Source organism: Cottoperca gobio, chromosome 9 (genome assembly GCF_900634415.1).
Source record: "Cottoperca gobio chromosome 9, fCotGob3.1, whole genome shotgun sequence".
NCBI classification, from domain to species: Eukaryota; Metazoa; Chordata; class Actinopteri; order Perciformes; family Bovichtidae; genus Cottoperca; species Cottoperca gobio.
The window spans coordinates 27223032-27237895 of NC_041363.1; the positions used below are offsets into that span (position 1 = coordinate 27223032).

The following is a 14864-nucleotide window of genomic DNA, read 5'->3' on the forward strand; positions in this document are numbered from 1 at the left end:
ACCATAAGATCCATTAGTAGCTTTTGTTCATAACACACAATGTTGCTCAGCAGATGGACTTTGCCCATTTTTCATGGAATTGTAGATGATTAACTGTTTCATTATTTTGAGCACTTTAAGGGCTTCTCGCCCATGACCAGTGGAAAAGCTGTTCCCTAAACAGGAAACACTTTGTGGGTGAGTCAAAGGATAACAACACTTCCAACTTGATAGTATATTGCTATTAGACCCTCATTACTGGTGAACACCCACGTCTCTGATCACGCTGTTGATCTTGTAGAAGGCCTGAGAGTCCAGACGTCATCTAAATAAAAGAAGAAATGCATATGGAGCCAGAGTGTGCAACTTTTCCTACTTTCAAACACCCATGTCTGTCAAACTCCACGACTCCACTTTGTAACACAGGCTTTCTGTTTCTGTGGACGTGACACCATGACGAGGGTTTCTTTGGTTGACTTGACAAAGCTCCTGAGTCGCACTCCTCATGGCCAGTAGACTGATCTTCATGTGGAGTGGCCCTTTAACTGTCTCTGCTACCTGTGACCCCATTTCCATTGACAAGGATACAAGGCTGGAGCCTGGAGGGATTACTGCACAATCTGAAGACTGAACAAGACATTGTGTAATGACAGTGGGCTGCACAATAACAGTGTTTGGTTCACTAAATACTAGTTAGTGAGTTATCCTGGTGAAATAAAGTCAAGTGGATTGAAGCTTCTGAAATATATTAGCTGCAGATCTACACAAAAGCCTGAATGTGTAATGTAAACGCAGTTCAGCTTAGCTCAGAGCATTTTAGCCTCTTTCAGCTCATTGTTTTGGTTTGCAGGTGTGAGGGTCTCCCAGCAGGAGAAGTAGTGCAGTTGCAGAGGGTGAAACCTTCAGAGAGATAGGGAAGAATCAGTATTGTGTTTGGGAATGGTGAAGGCTCATGTCACCAGGACAACAGAGGGGTAGTGGCACTGGACTAGACCCAGACAGGACACAGGGCCACATATGATGCTATGACACTGTCATCATCTGAGAGAAAGAGGATGACATCAACATCCAGAGTCTGGGTTTGCTGTTGACGACAGACAGGAAGAAAGTCAGGGTATGACATAAATATGTTGCTAAAACGACTCAGAAATGAATATTGTTATTCTACAATTGCATGAACAATACAAACGTTCAAGAGGTATTGACTTGCATATTTTGGTAGGACCCGACACACTATAGCCCCCAAATCTTTACCTTCACAAAATCTGATGCACCATCTGTCTGAAATGCTCCACATTGTACTGAGATTTTGTTGTTTTGTTTTGTTGTTTGTTGTAATGGGAGACGTAGTTTCTCCAGGTCTCAGTTTCTGAGAGCCAAACACACATTCACATAGCATCTCAGCGCCAGCAAAACAGAGAGGGGGACACGCCCACTTCACCACCAAGGGGACTACGGTGGAGTCAGCAGCTTCAGGTTCCTCGAGGTTCACATCAGTGAGGACCTGACCTGGACTCATCACACAAACACCGTCACAGAGCGAAACAGCTGTGTGGAGGTTCAACATGGACTCCAGGACACTCTGCAACTTCTACAGGTACACCATCCAGAGTCTCCTGAGTGGCTACATCACGGCCTTAACAGTAAGACTCTACAGACACTGCTCAGCACATCACCAGGACGGAGCTGCCGTCCATGGAGGACCTCTCCACCCAGCGGTGCAGGAAGAAGGCACACAGGATCATTAAAGACCCCCCATCACCCCAGCAACAAACTGTACCGCAGACCACCAGACTCAGGGACAGTTTTATCCCACAGACCATACGACTGTTGAACTCCTGAGCTCTGTGAAGTGTCACTGCTGACATATGTTTACAGTTCAGCTCTTTATTCCACATATCCACATATTTATATATTATTATCGTATACAGTATTTAACTCCATTGTACAGTATTTACATTTTTAAAGTCTGTTTTATCTTATTCTATTTTATATGTATATATTCTACTTATTCCTGCATTTTACTTGCACCATTATGTTTCTTGCACTATTGTATTACTTTACTTCACTTGAAGTCTTAAGTATACTGCATGTTGATGGAGGAGCCTGGGACTTAAGATTTTCATTGCCAACAACTACTCTGTAGCTTTTGTGCATCTGACCTTTGAATCCTTTGAATAACAACTAAATGGACGCAGATTATAAATGCTGAAGGCCATAATTAAGGTTGAAGTGCACACATATTTCCATCATAATAAAGTCAAATAAGGAAGAGATCTGACACATCTTCCATTATGTCCTTTAAAATCTTCCTGTGAAAGATTGCAGCCGATTAAAGACGGGAAGTGTTTACCTCCCAGTCGAGCAGAAACATGAGCAGCACATCCTCCTTTGTGCTGTAGTACCTTTGTATAAACATTTCAGCCTGTCTGAGCTCGTCAACACACTATGACTTGAATGCGGTTGATATAAAGAGCTTCAGTAGATATAAAAAGGCGCAAATAATTTGGGATACCAGGAATCTCGAAGGAATTGACCTGGCGGAGAAATTGAACACAAGACGTCTAAAGCTGCCTCTAGAATCATGTTCTCCGTCTGTAATTGTGTTAAAGAGAAACAAAAGGCCACTCTGTCCTCCCTCTTCTCCAACTTTTGTGCTTGAATTTCTTAAGACCTCCACACGCTTGTCAGTACAGCAGTCTGGCCAGGTGGGATGCTGTATTCTGACAGACTGAGTTATGGTGGCTCACACTCATTTCATATACTTTGTATCAGTCCTGTTAAGTCATCAGTATTTGGAGCCAAGTCTGGAGCCAGCCAGAGAGGGAATTAAAACAGCACTTTCGATGCACTGAGGACAAGAGGCAGTCAGAACCATAGCGTCTTATATCTACTTATATCTTATAGCCCATTACATCAGAATACTCAGCTGAAGCTACCCGGTGCACTTTTCATTTTAAACAACCAACAAATTGCACAGTATGCATCCTTAAGTCCGGACAACACGTTAAACACAAAGACTTTCTGTAATTGTGGATAAAGAAACAATAATAATTATGGAGTGGACATTCCAAATAAAGACAAGAATTTCTGTTTCTGACTAATCCAGTCAATTTAATACCTGGAAATGAAGGTATTTAATCCTATTTATGCAAAAATATAATATTGCCATAAAGTAGTCCCTCAGTATGCTTCAAACCAAGTGCTTGTCGTCTAATGGTAGAATCTTGTGGGCTGTGTCAGTCAGGGGTGGGGCCGACAGTTTTAATAACTTTCTGAAACAGACCATCCGACAAGCACGTGAGGCAGTAAAAGTCTGTTCAGAGCACAACTACAGGCCAAACAACCATCACAAGCATCATACTTTATTCAGGAATAAATACATCAGCAGAAATCACAACCTGTCATATCAATCTAAACTTTTCCAAATCAATTTCTATTTTCATGACAAAAAAACCTAGAAATCCAACTTGGTGGAGCATTTGATTTGCAGAATACATGAGGACAACATGAGTCTTTGGTATTCCTACTCTCATTATAAGAGTCGTCTCTGGGATCAACGTGGACACTTTATTTGGATATCAAGTGGCACTTGTTTTTAGGATGGCATTTCCTCAAATAACCCATTAATCTTTTAGACAAAGGCACTTTTTCATTTCCTTCTGTTACTGATTAAATGCCTCGTGTGGTAAGTGAAAGTTACAGACTGAAAATAATTAGAATGAAACAATGTGGAAAGACTCCTGCTGCGACAGGATGGCATCATGTAGAAGAGGTGGAAAAACTATTTGAATCCCTCAGCAATACCATCAGACAAATGTCATACAAGCTCAACGTTTGCAAGGAAAGCTAACAAAATGAAAGTGCCTGCATCTCAAAATTGTGCTTACCTACAAAGATTAAGTTGATTGATGTAATTTTGCAGCTTTGCCTAGTAACATAATAAATACTGGACCTACTCTCTCCTCTCCTGGTCACATTTCCTCTTTCCTTCAGTATCATGTTTGCACGTTTTGACGTTTTTCCATCAGCTTCTCCTCCAAACACTTAATCAGGATCGGGTCCACTTTGGGGTCAAATTTGTTAGCAAACCAGTGGCCATAGTTAAGGAGCCAGCGAAGTTCAGCCGCTCCGTAGATGCAAACACTCCGCATGTGTGTTCCCGTGCAGGCTGGGTAAAGTTTTCCTTCTAAATAGTTCCATTTGACTAGTCGTGTCTTACTCCTCAGATCTGTAATGTCAGCCTCTGACCTGGGAATGTGTCCAGGCACCCCCGGGACCCTGACCAGAGTGGCCCAGAAGTGTTCATCTGGTGAGTATGTGTCAGCAGACCATGCCAGAAAGTCCTTTGCCACCTGGCTGCTGATAATGTAATTCACAAAATCCCGTGACAGGACAAAATATGCACTCCCGATGAACATCTCAATACCGTGAGGAGGGACATCTTTGGGCACTGTGGTTTTGACAGGAAGACTACGGTACTCGTAAGGAACATTTTTCAGCTCATGCTGGAAGCTGAAGCGCTGTTTCTTGAGTTCACTTGGCCGGCTGGACTCCAGCATGTTACTGCCATTCAGCTGCTTCAGCTCCATTACCAGTTCATGGTTTGACTTGAGAGGAAAGTCCTGGCCACACAGGTTGATGACATACTTCCACTTGACCTCTGACCTCAGCAGGTCAGAGAGGCAGTTTAGGTCGGCATTAAGCCTGCTGATGTGGGCATATTGCACAGACTCCACTTTTGAGGCAATGAACACATTTGAAGCACACTGAGCCAGGTTTGTAATGGCCTTTATGAACGCTGGAGAGGACTTCTGATCATAGTGAATGCAGTAGATGTTATGAGGTGCATAGATCGCGTGAAGAATACGCTCCACCATGGGAGCATTCTTATGCACCACCAGGGAGTAAGCCAAAGGGAAGCTCCGCTCTGTATCCGACACTGGAGCCTCATTGTAACCCCTTGTTTTGATAAATGTTTGGCAGTCTGAGGTCAGACTCACGGTGCTATCATCATCCACGTCAACAATGATTTTCCGTTTTATCTCCAGAGCTTTGCCTATCTCCACAGGGTCCAGCTCGTAGATGGCAGTGCAGTTGATGTCATACCTTCTGGATAAGCTGACAGTGATTCCATAGGGCTCAATGTAGACGCTGTCCCTCACTGTCACCTTAATGTAGACCAGCTTGAGCAGACAGACGGCCAGCAGAGACAGAGAAAACAGGAAGCACCTGTGTCTCAATCTATGTGTGTAGTGGGCACATCTTATTTTCATTCTAGGAACAAAGGGATAAAACAGAGGTGAAAAGAAGGACTCAGGCGATATGATGGAGCTAACTACGGTACCTGACTGTGTGAGAAGCGATATGCCAGTTAAATATCTAAATCATTTCTAATAAGTGTTGCTAGCCTATTACTGTACTACCTTTTTAGATAACTTATCTTTACATGTATAATAAGGTGTATGACTTTCTTTGAGCTGATAACTAAAAGGTATCCCAAGTAAAACATCTAATTCAGTCACAGCACTGGAACTTATTTCTCTCAAATAATCCCTTTATAAACACAGCAGCTTAACATAAGACATGCAGTTGTTTTTATTCTGTTTAGGAAGCAAGTCAGATAAAGCAAACAGAATGAAATTCATTGGGTGTAGAACCTGTTGTGGTCTAAATGAGCCTACCTTGCTCTCTAAAGGTGTCTTTGAGCGGCTCTCGTGCCATGCAAACTTCTCCCGCAGTTCCACATAAGAACCTTAATATAATGAGAAACATGTCTTCAGTAAGTGTAAGGGTAAAAACAAGGAAAGGAAAACAATACTGTGATAACGCAACACAAACTGGTTAAACACATTCAATGCAACTGTCTGGAAAACCTACTGCTTTATATAAAAGGAGCGTTTCCACTCGGGAACCACATTTCTTTCTGCATTACGTACCGGACGTCTGAAACATGTCCCTTTTCTCCAAAATGAGGCACATTACTGTACAACCACTACCTATCCTGAAGCCTCTCTACACACATTACGGTTACCAACTGATGAACAGCACAGGACAGGCGAGGCAGCAGACAACTTACCACACGACACGCTCAGAGAAAGTGCCGAGAGTCCCGTCTGCTATGTCCGGGGCTCCATCGCGGACTGGAGCGACAGGGAGGAGAGGAGTGGCAGGGCAGGGGGGAGAGTCCGCCCACTGCCCGGCCACAGGCAGCACATCTCCAGCACCCGATACATTTAGCACCCACTCACTAATGATTAACCCTGTTCAGCACAACCAATGCAAAGCTTCTCATAACTCTAACACAGCTTCACATCATCAATGTATCCGTGTGTACAGCATCTCGGGGTGTGCAGGGCCTCAGCCAGGACTTCATAGCTGACACATCCCACACCTTTATTAAATAGCATCTTTATTGTTTTGGTTTATATTCAAAAGATGACGTTTTTAATGCAAATACACTTGAAGTAAACGGGGTGTTTAGGGCTACAGTGTAAACTACAACATACCATCACATTGACAAATAGAGTTTGCACTTTTTAAAGTGATATAAACAGTTACAGCATGAAAGCTGAAGTACAAACACATGGGAACAACACACCTGTGTAATACGGGAAAGATGAAGAGTTTTAAATCCCATTGGTGATCACTCAGTGGAAGTCATAATGAGTAAAGTGATAATCTCAAAACAAACAGTTATGGACAACATGTGGGGGGAGATAATTAGAATAATTGACCCCCCCAGTCATCAGACTCTTTCTTTAAGAGTTTCTCCCAGCAACAGTCCATTATAGCATTTGGCAGCAGTTCCTCATCATCCACCAGGTGGATGATCTTGATTTCCATTAGACTTCTCAGACTGGCTGCCTCTGCATAAATAGAAAGACATTTAAAACAATGCTTTACATATCAAGTCCCTTTAAAAATAAATGGACAATTCATTTTAATGAGGCTGTCTGAAAGAGTGCTGAGAGAAACGGCAGGTGGGAGATGTATGAGGCGAGTGATTAATTATTGACATAGAAAAAGCCACGCTTCAGTGGCTGTCTGCCTGCCCTCTTTACTTGTTGGAGTTGCTGTGAAGGAAATGTCAAAGGCAGGTTGTTTGTGGAAGTGAGGCTGGAATAGGCAGACACTCATACTGTCAGCAGACAGGAACAACAGACCTGTGGTCAGCACCTCCTGAGAAGAAGCAGCTCTGCAGTGTTGAACATCGTCCTCAGGAAAGGTCTGCGGTGACCCTCCTTCAGCCTCCATGTTCAATAAGTAATAAGACAAAGGTTTGTCTCTGAACGTCACCTGGGCAAACAGTGGGAGGACTTCATCACAAATATCTATTAACACCATTGACATGTCCGTTTATGAATGATGACTTATTAATGAGTGTCAAAGTATCCTGGGTGGGATATGTGAACCCTGAGGGCCGATCAAATGTCTTTCAGCAGCAACCATTTAACAGGCTTTTTTAATTTTCTCAATGGGATGGAAGATATGGAGGAGGAGTGTGTGTGCTGCTGCACAGCTCTACAGCAAACACTCAATAATTTACAGCCTAATGCTGTATCTTGCCCTGTCTCCTCAGACCCCTACTGGCAGGCAGGAAACCGCAGACATGTGAACCAACACATAAGGAAGGAAGCTGATTGTTCACAGTCATCTATAATCCCCCTGGATTCACCACAAACTGAAATTAAACTGAAAATAACTACAAATGCAGCTTTGTAGTACACCACAGTATGTACTGTACGGCCTAATTTCATTGTATTCTTGCTACCTGGGAAAGTGTTTCTGTTCACTTAGTTTATCGTGTTGCCTTTTTTCTTTGCCTTCCATAAAGCATAAAGTGTAATCACTGGTTTTGACAAGTGCTAAACAAATACATTTAATTAGATAATATTTAATATATATATAATTAATATATTATAAACTTTATTATTGATTTATGAAGTGTGTCAGTAGTAAAAGCCCACATTTATTTAGAAGGCAAATGTTCAAATCATGCAAAGATGCATAATTGTATTAAATGACCCCAAACAATGTGTAAGTCAGTCGCTCAATACTTTCTGACTCCATGTCTGTGTCGTTTATTAAATGAGATGCTCAATGATTCATCCACATTTGGTGCTTTAGAGAGAATTTGTGGCAGCAGGACGCTGTATGTGGGATTGAGTAGAAATAAAGTAGCGTGTGTGTGTTCATGGTAATGAAGGAACATGTCAGCCAGTGCAACAGAGTGGCTCATTCATGTGTTTTTAACAACAACAGAGGAAGAAGATATATCAAGCTTTGGCAGCACAGTGTGGCCCGTTGGCTGGAACCTCTGTGTGAAGTTTGCATGTTCGCTTCGTGCCAGCATGACTTTTCTCCAGTTTCCTTTAACTGTCACGATCCGTTTGTACTGTTTCCTGTTTTATCTTTGTACGGTTAACTCCCCTTATGTCGTGTTGATCTGATGGTGGGACTAGAAGGCCAGTTAGATTCACAGCAAAATGATGATCTGGCCTCTAGTTGTCAATACACGGTCTCTTGCTGTGAACCAAAGTGTTGTGCAAATTGACAGTAATTCCAGAGTTTAAAAAAGGTAGGCATCTGGGTGGCCTTGTGGTTAAGATGTATACTAAATACTATGATTGCAATGTCCCTGGGGACCTCTGTTGCATGTTTTACCCATTTTCCTGCATTTGATTAAAGGCAAAATACTGAAAGCCAAGGTGTGAATTGGTGTTTCCATGTTGTTTCAGGTACAGCCAGAAAGGCCCGGCGGTGTAATAGATCCATGAGTTCCAAGGCTTATCAGATGCCCAAAACACTGCACAGCTGTTTAGAATACAATGAGAGGGGACTTTTAACTTTTCATCCAGAAGCCCCCTGTAGCGGTCTCATAGGAATGAATGAAGAGTGCCATTGTCTGTCTGAACATGGCCGTAGGCCTTAGTGTTTGCAAGTAGCAATAAAAAGCAGAAAAACCTTTTTCTGCAGATATTCTCATGTTTTGAGTGCAGTGATAAGATTAGGGCAGCCTGGTGTCTAACCTTGTCCCAGGCGTACGTTGAGCTGACAGGGATGTTGTTACCAAGGATCGACTCCAGCCAGCACTCTGGAGTCAAGTGCATCTTGCCTTTGCTGTCCTTTATCGAGCCATCACCCAGCACACGAGCAAGGTGCCAGTGACCCTGCAGAGACAAACAGGTTGGAAACACATGTGCTGTAGCAATGTGGGATGACAGTAGACTATCATTTATTGCACTTTTAGAACAAATTGCAGAGAAAAGGTTTATCAGAGCCCTGTTTATATGTAAAAGGTAGAATGGCAGCCAGTCATTCTTTTTCGTCGCAGATGGGAGCCTGTGATGCCACAATCAAACAAATGTATGTGTCTGCGGATGAATCCTTTCATGGACTGTTCTAATAATTAAGATGTGTAGGAGTCTGTTAGTAAAAACAACATTTTCCCCACATAATAATTATTACCATGTCATTCGGAAAGATCTTCAGTTTAGTTATTCAGGTTGGTGACAATTTAGTGTTTAGTGACAACTGTGGCGAGAAAAAGCTGTTACACGTGACTAAATAGTTTTTAAGAGGAGAGCTTTGCCTGACCTTCAACAACAGCTGTAGAGCACTCCCGGATGGCAAGGCTCCCCTCTGTATGAGCTGAGAGAGATGTGTGCTGTTGTCTTCAGCTCTTGACTGTATCAGTGCTTTATTTCCTTTCCTCTTAAAGTTGATGTGTTGTAAAGTATTTCCTGGTTGTGGGGCACTGCTCTGACAGCTACTGGCTTTAATATTCAGCACATCAGTGTGTGTGGCAGTAAGTAAGGATGCAGGAAGCCGAGGCACTGTGAGGTCCTTGGCATTGTTTGGAGGTGCTGGTCTGAACAGACCGGTTGGTGTAACTGGTGGACGGCTTTCCTGTCTTTGACTGTTGTGATCACAGCTGTGTGCTTCTGTAGCTTTAGAAGCTGGAGTGGAGTAGTGATCTGGCTGCTGTCTCACTCCTGTACTGCCTTGGTGGTTGGCAGGCTGAGTGGAAAGTTTGGCCTTCATGGTTACATACACCTCTACCAAATGCATTTGCTTCTTGAGGATCTCCACCAACTTCCTCTGACGTGAAGCGAGGGAGACGAGTTGAAGTTTCAACACACGTTGTCGAAGGGAGTCGGACACACTCCTGCAGAGAATCAAACAGTTCTGCTGGTAACTACATAGTGGTGTGCTGGCTCAATGATAATAACACAATTCAGGGTGACAGTTGTGTCTTTAAAAACATGTATAAAGACTGCACACAGGGTCAGAGAAAGACAGCTTCACAGCAGTGGATAACAACAACAATGTTAAAGCATGAAACATAGAATTTCTACCTCTACTATAGAGAGATGACAGTAACAGAGACAGCTAAGACTGAGAAACAGCAAGCAGACTTTATTATCACACCAGATGGCAATAAAGGCAGCTCAAAAAACAATAAAAACACACAAACAACTGTTCGACAATATAAGTCTTTATCGTTTTATTGTGGTTTTATTGTTTTTTAAGTACAAGGATCTTGAGATAAATGTACACCCACCACTGTGAAGCGTGGGTGTTGTTTTTAACTTGGCAATCACACCCATAACCTATTCCAACATGTTACTCACCATTTGTAGAGATCTGATAATGAAGCAACTTTTTACATTTTCTTTTGGCTTTTTTTTAGATACAGCTGAAGACGGACAGGAAATGTGGAGAGTGAGTGTGAATGCACTCAAAACGTCCACATCAGTCTTAACTGTGGAACACTTGGAACTCTACACTCTGCTGTAAAGCTGCCTTTCCCACCATGTCCTCAGATCACAGTAATGACCTTTGAGATTGTGAGTATTGAGAACAGGAATGATGTCTAAAAGTACATTTAAATTTGCTTTAATCTACTAACACTCTTATTCTATATTATATAAGCTTTATAGGGAAACTGTCTAGGGAACATTTTGTACAATTACTTTTATTGTCGGAAGAAAAACAAGGTGTGTCGCTCAAGCTCCAGTTCAGATCTTCTCTAGTTTCCTCCTGCAGTCCAAACATGTGCAGGTTAGGTGAAATGGAAAGTAATTAAGTGTGGATACATTTGTCATGTTGTGTTAGCAGGTGTAGAATACGTGTTTTAGTTTACTGTGAGGTGATATGGCACACAGACTAAAGAGACGCCAGGATTATTTAGAAGGTGATGGTTTCCAATGCTTGTTTTGTTTTGAGACCTTTCTTTAGGCACGCTTCCTAAACTTTCTATTAGTTTTGCTAGTTCAAAAAAAAAGTATTTAAGTTTTCGTTTTATGTGCCCCCTCTCCTCTGCACTGTCTGTAGGTGTGTGTGTGTGTGTGTGTGTGTGTGTGTGTGTGTGTGTGTGTGTGTGTGTGTGTGTGTGTGTGTGTGTGTGTCGGCAGCGTAGACTCCGCAAAACAGAGCAGAGGAGAGAATGTGAGTGCGTAAAGTAGACAGTACACACTGAAACGTGCACATAAATGAAATCAATAACATAAGCGTTTAGCGCAGCGCCCAGACAATGGTAGGGGAAACACTGCATATCATGTACACTTAAAGTAAGTTATGTCAATTTGCCATATTCTGGAAATGAAACCATTGTGTAAAACAATATTATTTTTCTGCTGGCTCACAAAGCTTCACTTAAGTCAAGGATGAAAGAACTTCCTTAACTGACCGGTATTTTTGGGCGAGATCCTTCTCCGAATGCTGTTTGGTGAGCACGTCAATCAGCACATTCTGGATCCGTGATAGAGCAGCATGATGTCTGCCTGGAAAACAGCACAACTGCAGTACAAACACAGCATCTTTCTGCTTGGCCTCTATTTGAAACCAAGCTGAAATGTTTTCTCGTATCATCTCGTGTTCAGTCGTATTGCCAGTGATCCTATTGGTTAATTATGGTGTGTGTGTCCTTCTAACATTGGCATGTAAATGGTGTCAGTGAAGGAGTGATTTGACAGGCTGCACCGTTAGCAGCTGCTCTACCTGCATCCTCCGGACTTGTCAGAGGCCAAGTGGATATTTCTGTCTGTTTCCTGCCCATCTCCTCCAAAACCACTGCTATGGCCTCTGAATGACTCAGCTATGAAAAGATAATCAGTGAGAAATACCCGTCAAAGCTGCAAAACCAATGACTCTTTCAATAAAGGGATGCTGCATGTCTCTTAAAGAGAAGGCAAATGACTGGACTTCCGCCATAATTGGTGTACATTTAATCTAGCCTCAGTTTATACAAATGCACTTTTGAGTCTAAAGGTGTTCGAAGTGTAAAGAGCTCTCACATTTTCCGTGGTGGTGTCTTTCTTCGTTTGCTGAATGTCACCAGGCTCCCTGGCTCCGTCTCTGTCACCTGAGGCTCTTGATCGTACATGTGTCGTGTCACTGCAGCTGGGAGAGAAGCTGCTCTGGCAGGAGAGCTGTGGGTGGCACTGAGCCTCTGAAGATGTGTCACCTGAAAGAAAACTTCAGCTGAAATCACCACTGTAAGAAATCAGAAGTCTTTAGATTTGTTAAACTTGAATTAAGCAATAGATCCAGCACAATTTACACAGATCTTGAAACAAATGTAAGAGTCAACTTGTTGCCTAAAGTCCTATTCTGTAGTTAGGTGATACAACTTTAAATACACAGTTCAAACGGTTTAACCTCATTGAGAATGTGTTCACAGACCAAATTTAAGTGCACACATTGTACATTCTTTAATCCACTGAGGTGAAATCAACTGATGAGTAATTCTTAAACGGCAACATGACAAAACAAGTTTGTTGATTGCAACTTTTGTCAATGCACAACTCTGTGAATTATCACAATCATACTATCATACTGTGAATATTCAACACTCTGCCAGCCTACTAGCATCACATATTTCTTAAAGAGAAACATAAAAACTGCTAAATAAACTTGATTTAAACTTCCTACATCATTTGTCATAACACTATTGGCAAACCTGGTTTTTAATATCCAGTGTTTCCCCTACCATTGTCTTGGCGCGCAGCGTCCTGCCTGAAATTCAAGGTGTTTATTTTCTTTTTTCTCGAATTTCAAAAGAAATAATAGATTTTTTATTCACAACTCACTTTTCACATTGACAGGTCTCTTTTATTAAATAAACTAAACGCTTATGCTATTGATCTAATTAATGTGCACGTTTCAGTTTGTACTGTCTACTTTGCGCTTTCACATTCTCTCCTTCGGCTCCGTTTTGCGAAGGGCGGGGTTTCGCAGCTGACACACATACACACGCACACGCACACACACACACACACACCTACAGAGCGGAAGAAAGGAGAGGGGATAACTAAATAGAAACCGCGCCACGCACGCAATCTCCCCGCGCCATGACACCCCCCCATCGCACGGTGAGCGCCCCTCCAAAGCAGTAAACATAAGGGAAACATTGATATCTTATGAATTTTCTTGACATACAAGCTGGTGTTTGAACTCTCAGGATCTCTGCACTGCTCAAAGTAAAACACATTATTGTCCCAGACTGTTGATGTTGATGGGGTGTGCACAAACGACACACAGGCTTTCTGTATCGAATGCAGACCTCCCTGAGGCCTGAAAGGTGGTGATGTATTTCAAAGTTTTTCTGTAAAAAGGCATCAAAACAGCTCGACAAACTACTCTGCCAACATGATCCACTTCTCCTGTCAATCAGTACGCACAATACTCAACACAAAAATGCATTTGCTGAGCTGCTGTTACACTAAATAAGATATATCATACTTCCTGTATGTCAAATATAAGACTCAGATCACATTTGCTCCACAGAGACTGTGTTGAGAAGTCCAGTATCAATGTGTAAGGTGGTTACCTGGTTGTCTGTAATGTGCAGGCGCCTCATGTATAACAGAAGATACTTGGAGAAAGAGCAGCTCTTTGATATTCTCCTCCTCTGCCATGTCTAGTGCACTGAGGCCACCGGCATGCCTGTCACTGGCGTTTGACCCAAACTCGAGGAGAAGCTTCACTACCTACACAAAACACATGCATTTCAGGAAGTGGATTTTTAATATTGTACAAAAATGCTCCTGTGTTCTCTGGAGGCAGTCTTGTTGAACATCAACGTCCAACAAGGCGGATGAATGGAAGCCCTTTCATTACAAAACACACCAAGTGATTCATGTGATTAAGCGAACAGACTCAAAACCACAGAGGACGTCACGACTGACAACTATCGTGTCATGTTTAAAGTATAAAAGTTATCTTGCCCATTCCAACGCTGCTGTGGCTGATTGATGACACACACACAGTCATGGGATGTGAATGTGAATGTACTGTGAAACTGTCTACCTACGAACCATGGTGGGTACCAGCCTTACACAATATAACACATGCATCATAAGAATTGCTCTAAGCTTTCACAGTGAATTAACATGTAACATTTCACACATTCTCCATCTGTCTAAGTCATTGAATATGTTCACTGGATATCAGGCCAATTAGTAATGTCTCTGTCCTCTTAAACATCTTGAAATCATTAGTCACTACTGAAATCTAATTAGGACTCAATACAATATATTAAATGCAACCCGGTTTACATTCAGGACTTTGAAAGTCATGGATGATATCAAAGGTTATGAACAGCAGACTCATGTGTCATCTTGCTGAGAGCCCTCATTGGATGCTAAACATGCAACTAATCGTTGGCAGATTGTTAAACATGCTAATGTCCTGTCTGACCCAATCATTGCAAAGAGGAGTATTCTACAAGGCTTTGGGACCCTTGCTTTTTCTAGTTTATTTTAAAAGCATTTGTGATAAGTTGACAGACCTGTTGTATAGCATTACAGTCATATTCATGTTGTTATAAGACAATATTATGAGTTATGAAAGTTTAAAGCAACTCTCAGGATGCATTA

General features: G+C 42.1%; 2 protein-coding genes across 2 annotated transcripts; both read right to left on the minus strand.

The window, feature by feature from the left end:
- Positions 1-3328: 3328 nt before the first annotated feature.
- Positions 3329-6143, minus strand: gcnt4a (glucosaminyl (N-acetyl) transferase 4a). Its single transcript, XM_029440086.1, has 3 exons — positions 6059-6143; positions 5664-5734; positions 3329-5256 (listed from the first exon to the last, which is right to left on the minus strand). Exon 3 carries the CDS (start codon positions 5253-5255, stop codon positions 3978-3980), a length of 1278 nt encoding a protein of 425 aa, XP_029295946.1. The 5' UTR covers position 5256; positions 5664-5734; positions 6059-6143; the 3' UTR covers positions 3329-3977.
- A 2270-nt stretch (positions 6144-8413) lies between these two features.
- On the minus strand, positions 8414-12370 carry LOC115013957 (uncharacterized). Its single transcript, XM_029440539.1, has 6 exons — positions 12323-12370; positions 11986-12082; positions 11675-11768; positions 9820-10150; positions 9012-9152; positions 8414-8440 (listed from the first exon to the last, which is right to left on the minus strand). The coding sequence occupies exons 1-6, from the start codon at positions 12368-12370 to the stop codon at positions 8414-8416; spliced, it is 738 nt and encodes a 245-aa protein (XP_029296399.1).
- Positions 12371-14864: the final 2494 nt, after the last annotated feature.

What these genes read in the sequence shown, in the direction of transcription:
- LOC115013957 (XM_029440539.1), bottom strand. Translation starts at nt 12,370, where the DNA reads ATGTACGATCAAGAGCCTCAGGTGACAGAGACGGAGCCAGGGAGCCTG. An exon ending in ACAATGCCAAGGACCTCACA is followed by an intron (nt 9,153 to 9,819) that starts GTGCCTCGGCTT and finishes TTGTCTCTGCAG; the next exon opens with GGTCACTGGCACCTTGCTCG. An exon ending in CAACGTACGCCTGGGACAAG is followed by an intron (nt 8,441 to 9,011) that starts GTTAGACACCAG and finishes CTGGCCTTCTAG; the next exon opens with TCCCACCATCAGATCAACAC.
- gcnt4a (XM_029440086.1), bottom strand. Translation starts at nt 5,255, where the DNA reads ATGAAAATAAGATGTGCCCACTACACACATAGATTGAGACACAGGTGC.